This window comes from Fusarium musae, chromosome 12 (genome assembly GCF_019915245.1).
Source record: "Fusarium musae strain F31 chromosome 12, whole genome shotgun sequence".
NCBI lineage: Eukaryota > Fungi > Ascomycota > Sordariomycetes > Hypocreales > Nectriaceae > Fusarium > Fusarium musae.
In genome coordinates this window covers 498615-515765 of record NC_058398.1, presented here as the reverse complement: position 1 = coordinate 515765, position 17151 = coordinate 498615, and the positions used below count along the sequence as shown (strand labels likewise).

At 49.2% G+C, this 17151-nt stretch overlaps 10 protein-coding genes across 10 annotated transcripts; 4 read left to right on the top strand and 6 right to left on the bottom strand.

Moving 5' to 3' along the window:
- Positions 1-496: 496 nt before the first annotated feature.
- On the top strand, positions 497-1146 carry J7337_013919 (uncharacterized protein; the record flags this gene model as incomplete). The annotated part of the gene is made up of 3 exons (XM_044831394.1): positions 497-781; positions 830-904; positions 955-1146. 3 exons carry the CDS (start codon positions 497-499, stop codon positions 1144-1146), a joined length of 552 nt encoding a protein of 183 aa, XP_044673780.1.
- A 43-nt stretch (positions 1147-1189) lies between these two features.
- J7337_013918 (uncharacterized protein) lies at positions 1190-2142 on the bottom strand (the record flags this gene model as incomplete). The annotated part of the gene is made up of 3 exons (XM_044831393.1): positions 1190-1795; positions 1849-2070; positions 2119-2142. 3 exons carry the CDS (start codon positions 2140-2142, stop codon positions 1190-1192), a joined length of 852 nt encoding a protein of 283 aa, XP_044673779.1.
- A 264-nt stretch (positions 2143-2406) lies between these two features.
- On the top strand, positions 2407-3438 carry J7337_013917 (uncharacterized protein; the record flags this gene model as incomplete). The annotated part of the gene is made up of 2 exons (XM_044831392.1): positions 2407-2647; positions 2696-3438. 2 exons carry the CDS (start codon positions 2407-2409, stop codon positions 3436-3438), a joined length of 984 nt encoding a protein of 327 aa, XP_044673778.1.
- A 347-nt stretch (positions 3439-3785) lies between these two features.
- J7337_013916 (uncharacterized protein) lies at positions 3786-4482 on the bottom strand (the record flags this gene model as incomplete). Its single annotated transcript, XM_044831391.1, has 3 exons — positions 3786-4292; positions 4340-4414; positions 4465-4482. The coding sequence occupies 3 exons, from the start codon at positions 4480-4482 to the stop codon at positions 3786-3788; spliced, it is 600 nt and encodes a 199-aa protein (XP_044673777.1).
- An 819-nt stretch (positions 4483-5301) lies between these two features.
- J7337_013915 (uncharacterized protein) lies at positions 5302-5558 on the bottom strand (the record flags this gene model as incomplete). Its single annotated transcript, XM_044831390.1, is given in 2 exon segments — positions 5302-5379; positions 5391-5558. The coding sequence occupies 2 exon segments, from the start codon at positions 5556-5558 to the stop codon at positions 5302-5304; spliced, it is 246 nt and encodes an 81-aa protein (XP_044673776.1).
- An 858-nt stretch (positions 5559-6416) lies between these two features.
- Positions 6417-7849, top strand: J7337_013914 (uncharacterized protein; the record flags this gene model as incomplete). Its single annotated transcript, XM_044831389.1, has 2 exons — positions 6417-6632; positions 6683-7849. The coding sequence occupies 2 exons, from the start codon at positions 6417-6419 to the stop codon at positions 7847-7849; spliced, it is 1383 nt and encodes a 460-aa protein (XP_044673775.1).
- A 196-nt stretch (positions 7850-8045) lies between these two features.
- Positions 8046-9172, bottom strand: J7337_013913 (uncharacterized protein; the record flags this gene model as incomplete). The annotated part of the gene is made up of 3 exons (XM_044831388.1): positions 8046-8075; positions 8319-8541; positions 8586-9172. 3 exons carry the CDS (start codon positions 9170-9172, stop codon positions 8046-8048), a joined length of 840 nt encoding a protein of 279 aa, XP_044673774.1.
- Positions 9173-10509: 1337 nt separating this feature from the next.
- J7337_013912 (uncharacterized protein) lies at positions 10510-10917 on the bottom strand (the record flags this gene model as incomplete). The annotated part of the gene is made up of 3 exons (XM_044831387.1): positions 10510-10719; positions 10769-10837; positions 10894-10917. 3 exons carry the CDS (start codon positions 10915-10917, stop codon positions 10510-10512), a joined length of 303 nt encoding a protein of 100 aa, XP_044673773.1.
- A 1945-nt stretch (positions 10918-12862) lies between these two features.
- J7337_013911 (uncharacterized protein) lies at positions 12863-13236 on the bottom strand (the record flags this gene model as incomplete). Its single annotated transcript, XM_044831386.1, has 2 exons — positions 12863-13170; positions 13215-13236. The coding sequence occupies 2 exons, from the start codon at positions 13234-13236 to the stop codon at positions 12863-12865; spliced, it is 330 nt and encodes a 109-aa protein (XP_044673772.1).
- Positions 13237-14302: 1066 nt separating this feature from the next.
- J7337_013910 (uncharacterized protein) lies at positions 14303-15631 on the top strand (the record flags this gene model as incomplete). Its single annotated transcript, XM_044831385.1, has 1 exon — positions 14303-15631. One exon carries the CDS (start codon positions 14303-14305, stop codon positions 15629-15631), a length of 1329 nt encoding a protein of 442 aa, XP_044673771.1.
- Between the last annotated feature and the right edge of the window lie 1520 nt (positions 15632-17151).

The window sequence follows — 17151 nt, the reverse complement described above, 5'->3', positions numbered from 1 at the left end:
CCAACGTCAACACAGCCCAACAAATATCAGCAGGAGGCTGCGAATTTCGCGAGATCCGTATAAATGTCTGGTTGAACGCGGAAACAAAGGGAGGCACCTCCAATGAGAGGACAAAGCACCATGTAACGACAAGGAAACAGGCGAGACGTTAAAGAGCTGTGCCCGTGTACGTGCCAATGTTGCCGGTGGTGACTGTACGAAAACAAAGGAGAGAGTCATACCGAAACAGCGTAAAAGTGAATTGACGTGGGCTTTTTAGGCGATAATGAGAGAGAATTCTCATATTTGCATTGTCTATGCTGTCGTAAATTGTCGTCATGCATCAAAGGGTATTGTAAGATCACGTCAAGCTCTCGATGCAGCCAAACACCAATACCTGACAGTGAATGATCAAGCCTCAAGGCAGCAAGAAAAACTCCATGTTATAAATAATCTATCTTTTTCCAAATGAATTCATGTTTCTTTCCTCATACCGTCATCTTCCAACAACAACAAGATGGGAGTCCCAACCGAGACCTCGAGACTCCGCGCTCGACAGTTTCAGAGATTCTATCACCACAAACCACCAATGAATAACAGAGATCTAATCACAGACGCTATTCTACGAAAGGCGGAACACTACGAGCCAATCTATGAGCTTTCTCAATGCGAGGCTGGCGAAGAAGAATTTCCGCCATGGGCCACGAACAGGGCTAGCTTACGCTCTACAGTCACAGCAGCCTTTTGGAGAGAGGCGTTTGACGCTCTTGATGATGCACAGGCGCTTATAGATCATAGGAATGTATGTTGATCTGGTCCGGTTGCATTGAGATGCTGATAGAAAGTGTAGAGGACCACTCCAAAGCGGGCAGTCCAAAATACACCGACTGTCATCCCTGATGAGACAGAGCAGACTACCGCCACTGTAAGTTCACCTCATCCAACTGTATTTAAACACGCTAATGGAAGGCACAGGGCGCCCCTCCGAAGTCAAAGACCATGAAGTATCTGAGATCAGCCGTGGATACACCAGGACCAGATAGCATGCCAGGCAGCTGGGATGAGGGTGAAGAATTCCCCTTCAGCGAGAAGCAGGTTGCTAGATACCTGCGATGGACTAAGAAGCAAGGCGAGGGACACGGAAAGGAACAGGGAGAAAAATGTTAGGAGTCATGTATTTGTAGGGAAAAGGCTGTCGTAATAGATTATCTTACTTGCTGCCCATGATCATTGGCAAGGGAACAACACTCCGTAGCAGATCCTCCCAGACCTTTCCTTGGAAAGGATAAGAAACATCTTTCCCCAGACCAAAAAGCTCTCGATAAGCATCGTCGAGCTCTGCCTCTGTCTCCCTCATCTCCCACACCAACTCACGCCGCTTGTCGAACAACTGATCCAAGATTCCCATCAGCCCCTGCCTATCATCATCGCAGTCCTCATCTTCAATCAGCAAGCGGTATATCTGAAGAATCATCACGTTCCATTCGATGAGTTGCTGAGTCCCTTCGTCGATCTTGGCGCGGAGCATTTCAATCGTGGCCATGAAGTTGTCGCCGGCGTTCGAGACAGACTCGGAGGCTTGGATGTCGACCTCGAAATCGTCGTGGTCCTCGACTATCGGGGGCTCGCCGTACTTGGCCAAGAGCAGCTCTGCGCCTTTCTGGGAAAGGTCCTGTCCATCCCACTCATCAAGGAGAAAGGCGCGGGACCACGGCGCGTACATGAGGCGATAGCCTGTGCTGTGCTTGTCGTACGAGTCGAAGCAGATGCCAGCGTCTTGGAGTTCCTTGTGGCGCCGTTGCACCCACGATCTAACCTATGAACCGTCAGTATTCAGACTCCAGAGAAATCATGCTGTCGAGTACTTACTTTATGGGGGACGATGTTCTCAAACTCAGCTGAGTGGGAAGAACCGTCTTCCTGCTTCAGGTACAGGGAGCGTTCGATCTTGGGCCAGCCTGTGGTGCTGAACCAACATGGCTGGGCATGTTCGCGGATCAGATGCTGGGTCGCTGCCTTTTTGCAGCCTGGGCAGAGCGTGAAGTTGACACCGGGGCGTCTGAACTTGTCTAGGGGCTGATTGCAAGCCGTCTGTTTGTAGGCCTCAGCATTTCACTGTCCACATAGGGGGATTCCTACCTCTGCATCATTGGTAATTCCCATCGTTGTATTTGAGTTCTGTGTGATCAAGAAAGTCGTTTTATATGAGAAGTGAGTATCATGTTTCGCTTTCAGGTACAGTCCGGCCCCTAATGTGATAGTGCCCTAGTTGTGTAACATCGAGATACGTGTAACACGAATTTCAGCCATCCACATCAGACACACATCTTAGACAACGAAAAGCAACACACTTCATACTATTTACAACTTCCTCTCCTACAACCTCACAAACAGTCACTAGCTTGCCTTTCAACCTCGACCACCATAATGGACAACCAATCGGGTTATAACACCCCCCTTTCAGAAGTGTCCGACAAAGAAAGGGGGAGAATAAAGCGGTATATAGGCGAAGGTAACCTCACGTCCGAACCCGGGACCGCCAGGACTGGTGGTAGTTTAAGAACCACACAGGTGAACTTGAGCGACCTGAGCGAAGACAGAAAGCACATACTGGCGGCAAGGATGAAGCAGACACGAGACGAGTGGGACCGAAGTGAGTACTCTGCGAGTAAGTCTCCTTCAGCTATACACGAATAGACATCGAATGCTGATATAGATACACTAGGTACCGTTGACGGAGGCTCCGTTGCGCACAGCCACAAGACAAGCCAGGTAGGCTTCGGCAACCTGGCAAACCGTCGTCAGGGCCAGCGCGCTCCTGCGGTTCCAGCCTTGACTACTCGAGGTCAGAGAGCGACGAGAAGTTTGGGCAGCGGTAGGTCTTTGACAAGCACACGAGGACGGGGAGAGGAGACTAATATTGACACTCCAGGTTCCATCACCGGCGGCTTTGCTCCTGCTTCCAGGGCACACACTGCGGCTGGTGCTTTGCCTGCCCCGAAGTCACCCGCTGCGGCCGGTCCATTTGTGCCTGCTACCACTGGCATCGGCAGCTTTGTACCTGGTCCCAAAGCACCCACTGCAACCGGTGTCTTTGCGCCTGTCCCTACAGCACCTACTGGCGTCAGCGGCTTCCCTCCTGCCCCCAAGGCACCTACTAAGACCGGCGGTTTTAGACCTGTTCCTAAGGCCCTTTCTGTCATCAGCGCAACGACAACGGTTATTCGCGATCCGACCGCCAACCCGGGACAAACCACAACTCCCCCCTCCCTAAAGGTCGACAAAGACGCATCGCAGCTCGGGACTGGCTCCTCGGAGCAGACGGAGGAGCAGTTCAAGGAGCTCATTGATGAGATGGCGGCTCTGCAGCAGAGCATGTCTGTCAATGAGCAGAAGCAGAGGTGGATGTTCTTCAATCTGCAGAAACAGCGGAAGGAGAAGGGCGCGGAGAAGAATTAGAAGGGTATATGGTGGTGGCGGGTAGCCGGGGAGATGTTTCCACGAGCAGATGTACAAATGATGTGATATCATGTACATGATGGAAGTTCTTGCTGGATATCCCCTAGATACCTCATAGGACATCAGTGAAGTCGTGAGGCGCTGGTTGAGACTTGAGGCTATTCATTCCTGTATAGTGGAGCTAACGCACCGCTTCAGGTGCTGAGGGATCAAGATAACCAACATACATTCCATTCCTTGAAAATACATAACTTTCAGCACCATTGAGCCAGTGAACTCCCAAACCGACCACCCACTGACTCTGAAGCATGCCTTTTTACCGTTATCTCTCCCCATCGAGGTCCAAATCACCCCCTCCCCGCCCTCTTCTCCCTCCTCCTGTACCGTTTGTACTTTGCAAAGTTCTCGGGAGTCAGGAGGTCCTCCACATCATCATCTGTCTGCAGAACTTGGCTGCCATTCGGCGAACTTGGGAGAGGCTCAAATACATCAGAAGCAGCACCTAGCCAACTCTCATCCTCTTCCCCTTGTGAGCCGACATCAGCTAGGGGGTACGCACTGCTTCCCGCGCCCTCATGCTGGTTGCGACGTGAGTTCCGAGGCGGAGCGGCGAATGCACGTCGAGTTGGCGGCTGCGAGGTGTCGTAGAGCTCAAGTATTGTACCAACTTGATAACTTATATCAACTTGATCCTGCAACGCTGGGGGCCAGCTCCTCGCATATTCGTGGTGAGGTTGGGCTTCGGGGGGCTCGTGAGGTATGGGTTCGCTTGAATGAGCTATATCTGATTCTGCATCTTGCCATGGGTTTGTTTCGTCCGGTATGCTAGCTATAGGTGCAGATATTGGCGATGACTAAGTTTGATATTAGAATGGGAATATCCGCAAGCCGACTGACTTACAGGGCGTGGTGTGCGTGGTCGGGGAGCCATGGTGTTGACTTTCTCCTCGACAGCGGGATATTTCTCCTGAGTGCGCTGTTCACCATGTCAGCCACAACCAGTCATTAAAAAGCACGGGAGCATACCTCTTGATTGTCCGCCATGTTCAACTGGTCGAGTGCCCTGCGAAGAGACGTCCGAGATGAAGCCGAACAGCAGTTAATTAAGCCTTACAACCATCCTCTCTGCCCCACTTCTCTACCCACCGTCTCTCACCCTCCTCGCACGTTTCAAGAGCAAAGATCGGTCGGAGCTTGGCAGCACGAGCCAGATCTGCAGGTCTGATACAGCCTTTCTGGGGTTTATCCCTCTTCGTGGTGGTACCGCTGGATCTGCCCTGCACAAAGCCGCATGTCACCAGCCACCATGTTGTTGTCGACCTGTGAGATAAGTCAAGTGAGCGGAGATGAAGAATGTTTCTACGGCTGGGGTATTGTCACATGTGTGGCATGTGTCCCTTCTAGAGGCATCAAGAAACAGGGGAATCGCTGAAACTAAATCCGCCGATCTGCCGCCAAACCAATTCTCGTGTTTTTTTGCAACCTTGGAGCACCTGTTTGTATTCTTCACCGCTTTCTGAGTCCTCACAGTGTGATGTCGTGTCATCAGTATTGTAGTCTGCCTGCCTGTACACTTCTACAGCCTGGCTGAAGACAGGGGGCAGGTTACACAATTCGGGGGTAATCCAGGGGCTTTCCGTTGCGTACCTTTTGGTCCAATATTATTGTACCTACAGCTTAGGTACTTCTATGTGTAATTTAAAGCGGAGTGTAGAGATTGTAGTCGCACAACATTTGACGCAGGGGCTTTGTAATATTGATGGATGGTTTAGATGTCGTCCCCTCAGTGACCTATCTATTCGAAACGAGTCAACTTCTTAGCTAACCACTCTCGTAACATCGCCAATCTAAACACCCCACTGATCAATTCACAACAGCACAGTCTTCATCTAGCTTTCCCATCCACAGATCTCCTTCAAGGCGTTCGACCGCCCACGAATCCTGTTCCAAACCTGGTTATCGTATACACTCCGGGTAGAACCGTCCATCAGAATGAGTGCAGCGCGAACAAAGATACCTTCCTGCCGTGTTTTTGTCCCAATATGCTCTTCCATCGCGGCGATCGTGGCTTGCCACACCTTGATTTCGATGTTCTTATCTTTTGGCTCCGGCTCATCCATGTTGATTATACTGTAGAGAGAGGGTGGCTTGGTGGAGCCTGGGGTCTCCTCTCTAATCAGACTGTAAACATTGCAGATGTCAACTTGTATTTGTTAGTGCTGGGATAGAACTTGTAGATGAAAGGCCAAGTACTCATTGCATCATCGATTTTTCCGATAGGACTCCCGCTTCCCTGGCGTGAACGCCATATCCAAAAGCAAAGGGATACTGCAAAGAGGGTCAAGAATATCTTAAGTAGGCTCATTCTCAGTAAATTGGAGAATTATGCTTGAAAGGGATGAGGAATGATATTCTCTGGTCATCACACAGGTACTTATACCTCATTCACTCCATAACTTCTGACTTAGGCAGCCTCGTGACTCATTTCTCCTAACCAGGGTCTCAAGGTGAATTCGAGCAAGTGTTGTGTATTCCCTGGCATTCGATAAGGTTCCGGTGAATGTATTCCCTTGTCATGATGGCTTATAACCCTGTCAGTCTCTCATAAAACCAGGGTAAGGAAGAGGACATGTCAACTGTGGCTTGCGTTAGTACAGCACCATATGGATCACTAGACCAATGATCTCAGAGAAACTCTTGTTTTGTGCTAGCTATATCCCTCCGAGAAACAACTGCTTCTCGTGATCGTATACACTCTGTGCCCTTGCTAGTGTATTACAACAAACTGGTCACCAAGCCGATATCTCTCACGGACCTCACACGCTGGGGTCCTTGGTAACGTGGCAACTTGCCCATCAATCATTCGGCGTTAGCTAACCGATTTCTTTAGGGCGCTTGGGGTCCCTAAGAGATTATAACTACGTAGTGACTCCAGTCGAGAGGCTCTCACACGACACACTCACACCAGAATCGTCAAAATGTCTGGAAACGACCTTACCCCAGATGAATATCGCCGCTGGCAAGCCCATATGAAACGTCGGGAGAGGAGAGCCAAAGCTGAGCGAGAAAGACTTGAGCAAGAAAGACTTGAGCAAGAAAGACTTGAGCAAGAAAGGCTTGAGCAAGAAAGACTTGAGCAAGAAAGGGTTGCAGAGCAGAGATCAGCACAGGAGACAGCAGGAGAACAGGCTGCAGTACGGTTTCCCACCACAGTTGATGTGACATTTACTAATTCAACAACCAGCAACTTGCCAATATATCAGAAGATGTCATTCCTGAAGATATTACCTCATCTCCCTTGCTTGGGTCATATCTAGACTACCCACGTACAGCCTTCAACCGGATCGCGGCGATCTGGCAATACCTCTGGAGATACAGACGGCCCATTGTCTATTCCATCGTTGTGTTGATGATTGGGATTTTGGTCAAGTTTCTCCTCGACACTCCTACTCCTTTTCCTGGCGGCACTATTGGCGGCTTTATTGTGCTGGTAGCAAGAACAGTGCTTCGCCATCCTCGTTCAGTAGGTGACCTGCTTAAACCAGCCAGAACTCTTTCTTGCATCTGTGACGGACCAGTCTTCTCAGTCAGTGGTAAACTTCTCAGCGATATAGGCAAGGTACTGGATGGTAAGACTGTGGAAGGGGTTGACTTCAGTTTTAACAAGACGTTACTGCTGCAAGTCAATCGGGCAGATGCTCGGCTTTCCACTGTCACCACCAGTATTTCCGACCATTCTTACGACATTTGCCGACATATCTCTCATCTTAATGATATTATATCCTCGGAGCCATCATGGCGGTCGTCCTTTCTACAGTCTCTTTCCCTTGAACATTCCAAGGAAACGAAAATCCAGAATGAGGCAGAAAGTTTCCTCTCTACCTTGAATCACAGCATCACAACCCGTTCAATAATGATCAACAAAACCAAAGACGGCCATAAATCTATCCGCCAACTGCAGAAGGAATTCTGTGACGGGTGTGACAAAGTGCTGTCAATAAAAACAGATATTTCCTCAAAGTTTGGCGCCAAAAAAGCCGCCTTGAAGGCCCGGGAGAACTACACCGCTTTACGGCGATATATTGCCCGTACATTTAATGGCGTCGACATCGAAGCTCTGAGATTGGAGAACCTGGCACTTTGGCAACAGCTGGCCGAGGCAGATGACTTCCGCATCTACATTGCATTCGGATGCAGAGGGAGTGAGTTGTCCTGCTATGAGATACACAGGTTGAAGATGGCCTTGGAAAAGAATGAAAAATGGTCCAAGAAAGCTACTCACAGGGTTGTGAAGACTCTAGATAGGCTACGAGGTGGTAAGATTAACCCGAAGGTTGCTGGGCAGGAAGTGATTGAGATTATGAAGACGTATGAGGGCGAGTTCAACGAAGGGTACTATGACAGAACTTGATTTGAGGGTCAGGGGAGTCATACTGGCTTTGGTCGATCAATCGAAAATAGTGGAAAGAAATGGATAGTAACTGACAAGATAAAGCCAGCACGTGTATGAAGAGGCTATAACATCATGCAATTGAGTTGAACCCGGTATATATCAAAATTACAGCAAAGGGAAGAATTCAACCCAGCCCCTATGACTATGTGTTGGGCTAATATTCATGCTGCCTCTCGTCATCATCCTGAGGAACAAGCATCACACCACACCTTGCTTGGGGGCTGCTACACCACTCCCACCACCTCTCCCGCCTCCACCACCTCCACCACCTCCGTGGCATCTCGGCCGGCATCCTATCATCATCCAACAAGTCGCGGAATATAGTAGGCATTACAGTGTCCCCCGTTTTTATCGGTATGTCCGGCTCTATACGCCTCCTCTTGAGCTCACGACGATACCATTTCAACGCCCTGTCTCTCGTACGCACCATGTTGCGAACCTTGCTACACACCCGAGAAAGCCCACCAGCGACTTCGGATACATCCCCTTCAAGTCTCAAGAAATACTTTCCTTTGAGCTCGCGAGACAGGGTTCTGGCTGCACTTTCCGCCAGCTCTAGTTTGCCTGCGCTGAGCTTGTAGAGATCGGCTATGTGGTTGGCGTGATGGATCAGTCGCTCTGTCTCCCGTGCATCTATGTTGCTATTGCGCCTATTAGGATATTGAGGTGCGTTTCGGTTATGATCAGAACTTACCAGTCACTTCGTTCGAAATATGCTTGGCAGGCTTTGAGAGGCTCGATAATCTGGCTCGTTGCCTCCATCAAAGCATGCTTCCGGCGTCTGGAATCCTCCATCGTCTCGTGAAGTTGGTTCACAAGTGCAGGTATCACTGTGTACAGAAGGTAGAGACTGTCCTCAGAAAGAGCGGCCATCTTGACGCCGTTTCGATGCCTATGACTGACAGTCGTGAACGCCTCTTCGATCAACGTGATGTATGTCTTGGTAAGGCGTAATGCCGCCTGTGGCTGTGATTCTTTCCCCTCGGCAGTGGCAATGTCAGGGAGAGTAGCGAAATAAAGCCAGTTGATATTGTGTGCATCGATCCATCCGTCCGTCATGTTTTTTATTTCTTCGTCGGCTGTTCCGTCTGTGTCGGACATCTCTTGACAAACGGCGAGAGCAGTACGAATATGTCCACGCGCTTGGAAAATCGCGAATTGCGATGGTTGCAGACTATTGAATGGATCTAACCCGCGGGAGATTTGATGAGGAACGAATGTGTAAAGAGGGAGCTGAAGAACGGCAAAGGCAAGACCAGCGTTCTCGGCAATCTGATCCATGAGGTCGACAAATGGAATCATGCCTCTGGACGCATCGTACCAATCAAGGCAAATGATGCCAATAGTCCAGAGAAGCCATGCAAGGAGGAATACGAATATCAATACGAAGATCCACCTGTAGCAGCCAAGCCCATCCGAGGTGCGATGGAGAAGTCGATCGAGCTGTTCTTTTGTCGGACGAGGGATGGGGGATGTCTGCCAGGGAGGGACTGGGTAACGAGGACGCCTCAAGAAGCACCAGGGGCAGGCGGCCTCGTGCTGGGAAGTGGGATTACCGGGACCAGATGTGCAGTAGTACATTATCGGCGAAAGATCCGTAGATGAAAGTGCCGAGTTTCAGAGGCGGAGAGGGGAAGACTCTCGAGTTAATGCTGAAGAGAACAAAGAACTTGCCGCACGTGACTTTGCGTAATGGATGTCAAAGCACTTTAACGCACGATCTGCCATGTCCTGAAGGATTGGGAGGCTCTTTGTTCTATTTTAGGTGTCTTTTGTTATGATGCGATGAGTTACGTGCTTGAAAACGACCGAGCAAAGAGACAGTCCACTCCACTTTGTCTGGTGAATTCCAAGACCTTTGCAAGTCAACGTAGCTTACAAACAAAGACATACAGAAATGTTTGTTCTAAAATTACAAAGGGAACATGCACTATAGAGTTAAATAATATCGGCTACAGAGAAGTTAACAAAACCTGAGATAAAGATGGTCAAAAGCGTGCTCTTTGTTGTCTCGCAACCTCGATTGTTGTCTTGGACACGACGAGATACCTGCATTCCACTCCAAACAGACCAAAAACTTCAAATCGCCAGATGTTGATCGGTCTATTTACATATTGCCTCGAACCCAGTTATATGCCTGAATACATAGACCCATCAACAAACCTCGCATCCGCAGTTCTCTTATGACTGTCGAATCAAAGCATTCGGCAATTCTCACGTTCAGAGTGTAACTTCCCCCTCCAACATGTCGTATCTCTTCCTCCTAGACTTCAATTCTCTTCATCATCTTCTCAAGCTCCGACATGTCGGCTCGCTCATGTCCATCAGGGAGAACAGGCCGTATGCCATTGCGTGTTTATCCAACACCTCGAATTAGATAACGTCGTCGGATTTTGAGGTTTCCTTGCCCTTGTGTGCAGAAGGCCTGATCGTTCCATGTTTCTGTTGGATAGGCATGTACCTTCCGCCGATGGTTTGGGCGTTCGTCTCGTGCGCTTCTGGCTGTTCTGTGGTGTCTGAAGCTTCCTCCTCGGTACCACGTTTAGCTTCACTATCTGGCGCCTCCGCTAATTCTCCTTGTGGCGTGTCTCTTGAGATATTCAGCTCTTCTCTTCGCATTATTCGTTCGCGGCGGGATTATTAGCATGATCGACAGTATTGAAGACCTCTAACCTGGCTTCAAGTGGATCTCTGTCACTGCCGCGCTGAATGTTCTCGATCAAGATTCGAGCAACGTCCATGGCGGCTTCTGACGCGCTCTTGATAGCACGGGGCGTAGTTCTGTCACCATGAGGCCGTGAGGCATGAGTTTCGCCTTGACCCGTAGACTATTCAGCAATTTTTCTTACGCGAACACGAACCAAAGGGCTAACTTACCTTCTTGACCTGCCTGGTCTTATCTTGAGCCACAGTACCAAGTCCATTGCGACGCCTTTTTAGCAGCCCCTGTAGACAATGTTAATAGCTGATGAGTAGAAATAGAGACATGACCAAGAACATACGGTAGGTGATTGGGTATCAGCCATCGTGGCTTTTTTATTGACGTTGCAGGCCAACAGAATAACCGCTGAACTGAGCAGAGGTGGGCATCGAAGACGGGGAAAGAAGATGAAACTGGAGTGTCGAAATGTCATACTTCAAGGTTAGGAAGTATCATTGCGTGTACCGAGCCCTCGGCATACCGCAAAGGACGACAGCCTAGACCATACCTTACAGTAAAATATTGCATTTTAATAATACCGTTCGTTGCGCAATGCAGGAGAGTGGCCGTTGGTTCGAAATGTGCAAACATTGGTTTGACCCCTTGTTGAGGCAGGCCGGGGTAGGTCGCTGTATGGATGCGCACAAGCAGTGTGAACCAGGGGGATGATGAGATGCCGCAACTGCTTTGCAGGGATGTCAGTGGTTTCCGTCAAACAGAGCCTCATTTTCCCTGCCGGATTCGGTCAAACGGTGAAGGTGTATGGAGGGAGTGGTCGGAGTTCTAGCCTGGGCGGGCCGTGTTAGTGCTTTTCTCCGGGAGGGCGTCGGCTATAAAAAACAGAGATGTCATTCACAGTTGCTTTCTGTTGGTCATAATGCAGATGTTGTCGTTTGTGTAGATCGAAAGCTGAAAAACGCGGGCAGAAATGGGTGCGATTGAACTGAGCCGGGGCTTACCAGAGACCTTAATATTGTTTGCGCTGGAGACTTTATGGCCATCATCGAGAGGATTCTACCTCTTTGCATCTACCAACAGTGATGTATTGCGGTCGAGGCAAACATCAAGTGACCCTTCTCGTATGTGTCGAAGGAGCTAAGGCTCGTCATCGTGGTATCGATGTCTAAGTTGTGGGCTAGAAGTGTTATTTGCAGTTGAGGCTTGTGGCTGTGAGCTTATTCCAGCAGAGAGAACCTAGAGCTAAGGCTCACCCACTGTATTCGTGGTGGGAGCAGTCTCATTGACCTGAAGAGCAGTCAGGTTACAGGGAGCTGCCTGCACGCTGCCGGCCAAACACATCCGCTCCATTGGAGATTAAATTACAGAACGTTTGGCGTTTGAGTAGCCTGTGCATTGACCGCGGGAGCAAATGAGAGCCCCCTAGACACAAGTCTGGGATCTCTACGGGATATGCAGCAGACTTGCCTCCAAAGCCTCCTCAAGCCCACGGTTCCGGACTATGTATGTTGGGAATAGCTTCATTTGATCAAAGTCTGTTTCTTGAGGTGCAGCCTTTTGCTTCAGTGGTTTACGGGGCATTCCCATTGTATTGTGCTTATTTTAGCGAGACCAATGCCGCCTCGCCAGGTGAGAAAACGGGCCAATTGCGTGCCGCTCGCTAAACTTTTAGCGTGAGGTCAGTCTCGCCCAGAGCCAGCTGTTGAGCACAAGAGCAAAGAACATATCGCCAAGTTGAGTATGGTAGTCGCAAGAACCGGCCGTCAACTTAATAATGAAAACAGTATCAAAGGCCGAATTGAGAAAATGCTGACATGGAGATCAAACGCTTACAATAAGGTCGCTCAAAACATGCATGTCAGTTTAGAGTTGTCGATCATGTACAGTCTCACGGCGTGAACCTCTAAAACAAGAGGCACATTCTTACGTTCAACCCATTATAATCTTCTAGGCTTTTTCTGCCAAGAAGGTGCTGCTCCTTGAGGGTATGGCAGGACTATAATCTTGTTCCAGGCATCTCTTTGCGAGTGACGCTTTGTAGGTCACATGCTTTATATTATGACGATTCTTGGTCTTTCGCACTCATCTCTCAAATCCTTCTCATTGCTCATCAGGCAAATGTTCCACCATCAAAATCAGTAGCAGAATCTCGCCGGACAACAAGAAAGCCATGATCGCATTAAGTCAACTCTGGCATAATCTCCTCTAGTTCGTTCCATCCCATTCCCTACATGTTCCAACCTCCTTCCCCGTCCCCCAAAATACTCAGTTCTCCCAGAGATACATTACCAAGTCAGAGGCACTTCTAGGCCTTAGTCTACCATCTTATTGACGAGATAGAAGACAATGGCAAGGATGTAGGCGATCAGACACATCTTGGCCAAGCTAACCAAGAGTTCTATCATGCCCTTGACAGTTGCGACAACGAATCGGCCGACGAGAACGATTATAAGCAACGAAACGAACAGCCCAACAAAGTTCTCGGGAAGGAGTCCGTTGAAGTGCTCTTCGCACGACCCCAGAGCCTCAGACCAGTTGGTTTCTTCGTAGAGTTGCTGGACCGAAAGGACGATTTGATCTAGGATCCATTGAAGCGGAAGAAAGGACTTGTAAGGGTATGCTATTATTGTAAGATACTGTCTTGGGAAGGAGGTGATTACTTACCAGTGAGGTCTGGTAGAGACATGGTGAGAGATAATGTTTGAGTGTGCTCTGAGCTGGCTGTGTCAGTTGCAGTGAGGACCTGTAACTGAGACCTTGTAATTACCAGAGATATCTTGGACTTTTGAGTTAAGTTTCTTGTTGCAGTATGTATTGAGTACTGTTCTGAAGAAAGTAGAGAAGAGTAATGTGAAGAGCACCGTTATGTACCCCTTGGAAGCCGACATGCAAGTAGTGACTAAGCTGAAGCGCTTCTTTCTTCCTGTGAAAGAACGGTGAATGACCAGTTTGCTAAAGACGGCCCTTTCTTCTTGTTTGCATCTTTGCCGTCTTTGCTGCACTTCCTGTTCAGTCAAGTCTCGTTGACCCGAGTTACCCGTTGCTTGCCTGTTCCGATGCCCGGATGGACCCACCCCGAAAGTGCCGTCAAGATCCGGAGCCGAAGTGGATCCAATCCCGGGAACGACTCAAAAAACTCGCAACAACTAACAACTGTACACTAATTGCATCATTCGGCATCTATCATTCGCTTTGTATTTCAATTCCATCGTAGAGACTGAAGCTGATGTATTGGATCAAGATAGCGGCTCATCATGAGCTGTCACTTTAATTGGGGTCACACCGAAGAATGCCTCCCGCCTTCAACAAAGACTTCACTTCTAACGTTGCATTAGTACTCTGCAACCGCCCATACCGCCCATTGAATCGTGCGCTGTGGCAAACACTTTACCTCTTATGCCATCATCGTAGTCCCCGCTCCATGCGTCTTCATTCTGTTCAATGGCCATTCTAGCTTGTCTTCTTCTCTCTTCTCCCGTCACAACACCACTGCTACTGGTCTTGTATACGTCTTCATTACATTTAGTAGCCATCCTGGCTCATCTTCTTGTCGCTTCTCACGTCATCACACCAGTGTCTCTGGTTGTATCCGCTTATGACTCAGGCATCATGGGAAAACTAACAGGCGTAAGAAGTCTCGCCGTACCCCAAATATCTGACCCAAACACTGACCGAATTTCACACAGGAAGGACACCAGATCAAGTTCAATGGCAAGCTCCTGTCGGAACTGGCCACTAAAAGATCCCGACGAATGCACTGGCTTCCGCAAGATCGTGTGAAGATGGAGCAATGGCTTCGTGCCAATCGTACAACGACGTTTCTCGAAGAAACAAGCGACACATGTCTCAACCAGCTTGCGCTTGCAATTGGCCTTGATTTTCGAAGACTGAATGAAGGGCAGAAGACACTTGTCAAAGTAAAGATGCGAAGCTCTCTCAAATACACTTTAAACAAGCTCAAGCTGTCGGGAGAGGTCAGTGAGAGATGGGACCCTCGCGGGAAGCAGGTTGTCCTTGATTGGACTCAGAGCGAAGGCCATTCTCTACGCGTAATACACAATGGCCTCTACAACTCTCCTTACGCGGCACCTCCGACCCATCACCTCGCCTCTCCAGGATTGCCTACGTACGATCATCAGAGCCGAACTCCTGGAACCAGCAATACAGTCTCGTTGAGGCACATTTCTCAAAAGCACCCGACAGCCTCCAACTCCGCCGTGCAGTTAGATTCTCTTGAAGACGGTCTGGATCGGGAACCAGAAGGTTTCTACCGCCAGAACGATCATCTTGATCAGCCACCCCCTTATTCTGTTCAGGCGAACTTCGTCGAAATCGATGTGGAGCGAGCAACAGAGGAGTTCTATCGAGAAAAGGCCCATCTTGACAAGTTTGAGGATATCATAAGCCAAAGGCACAGAAACAAAAACCAGGACGCTATAGTTCCATATGCGGCACGGGATACTCGAAAATGCAGCGACCGAGAGGTGGAGATACTGATGGGTCGTGGACAGGCTGCGAGAAAGGAGACACCAACCGCCGATCCGACACAGGCTAGGGGGAGAAATCACGTCAATCTAGAGCCATGCAAGACTTCATTGCGGTCATTGACGCCTGAGATGGCTGAGCGCAAAAGCCCAGGCCTACACGAATCTGACTCGACGAAGGCTCACCGGAAATTGATTCAGAAACTCAGGGAGGGCTCTTACGTCTCTGGGACGATGACCAAGAACGTTGAGGGTATGATCCCAGAAGTGGACGAGGTTGAATGGACAAGTGCTGATGAGCACTTCCAGCAGAGGCTGGTAAACACCTCTGTCCCCGATACGTTGCCTGTTCGGCGACGATCCGGACTGGATCACACAGCCCTCCGGCGGCAAGATCGTTCAAATCACAAAGCTGCCCAGCGATCATCTCGATCAGATCGCAAATCCATTTCGCAGCGGTCTCAGACCATTGCCTTCAAGGAGTCAAGCCCAATACATCTCCATCCTGATCTAGTCAAAGGAGTCGACTGGACAGTCCTGTTCTGTTTAGGGCTACTTCTTGCATGGTTCCTTATTTGCTACTTATTTGGTGCTTGATTGGCGGTTATTTTTTACGCACCAAGGGATATTTGTATAGGGTGTTTTGCGTTGAGAATTGATAGACTGTGGTCGAAGTTGTCACGTATGCTGGACTGGAGTGAGATACGAGCAGATCAACCCTTATCGTTCGAGATACAATTGGTCTGTGATTTCTTATATCAAACATCACATATCTTCTCCTGTCATTACTAATGCATTTGCTATCTTCGAAAGGACCTTGGAAAGTTGCTGTAAGCCCCTCTGAAGTTTATAGCATGCAGAGATCACAGAACTTTGAGCAGTGTACCTCAGTGGCGGAGGCGATATACTCTTACTGCACACTTAACAGTAGCATTTGCTGCCTTGAAGAATTTCACTCGCCCCCCGCGATAATCACCGACGTGCCTAAGTTTGTTCCTGCTGCAAGTTTTCTGGACCTTCAGAGCTGGTGCTGTATGTTCCCGTTGCATACAGCGGCATCGGCGGGCAGAGCAAGCAAGCACACAGCGCTTGCTCGCAAGCCGCGTTGGCTCCTCTGGCAAATGATTCTTCCTCTCCTGGTCAAAATACCCTGTCTTCTGACCTCCTTCTGCACGGCCTTTCGACAACAGCAGTCCCGACTTTGCAGTCTGACTGCATGACTGTAACAATACATTATTTTCCCGGAGTTTCACACAAGCTCAGCCCTATAGAGATCCCTTTGAGTCTACAGTGCCCATTTGAGGATATCACTGTCATTTGGAGAGCCTGTTGCGCCCGCATCGAGGCAGTTCGCCGATCCGAACTTGTGCAGCTAAGAAGAACCACGATCTCATGACGACAAGATAGTCAAGCATATCACAAGCCCTGCTTCAGATTTAAGCTTCTAAATGACCAAATGCTCTTTTCTTGGTTATTAATGTTGATTAATGTGCGCCAGGTGACTCTTGAATGTTCAACCACATACTAACGCTCAGTGCAGTCCTGTCTGATATCGTGTCCGCTAGCAAGAAGCAATGCGAAACATGCAACAAGTACTTTAATCCCACTTCATGGTCCATACACACTCCGAAATGTCGCGGATGCAATATATGCAACGCTTTCTGCAGTGCCAGCAAGTCCCTGTTCAACAGCCATCAGAGGCTTTGTGGGAAAGATAACGGGAGGGGGAAACATCCGTGCAGAAGCTGCGGGCAGACCTTTCCAAGAAGAGGTAATTGTGACAGACATGAGGGAATCTGTATCCTCTGTGAAGCCTGCGGTGAGTGGGTGGCGTCTGGCGTGACGAGGAGGGCTCATCACCGCATCAACTGCCAGCATCAGCTTCAACGGCAAAGTCCCCAGTCGCAGCCTCTTGATCAACCTGCGATCCAGACCGAATCCCAGGAGCAAGACCACTATCAAATTATGCCTCCAGTGCTGGCTCACGCTAACGGCCTCATTCAATCTTAGATTCAAGGCCGAGGATGCTATTCTACGCATGAACGCAATGATCAACGCAAGAATGAATGCAAAATCCGACATTCGTGAAAGCGAGGATTATAAGAGCCTGCACAAGT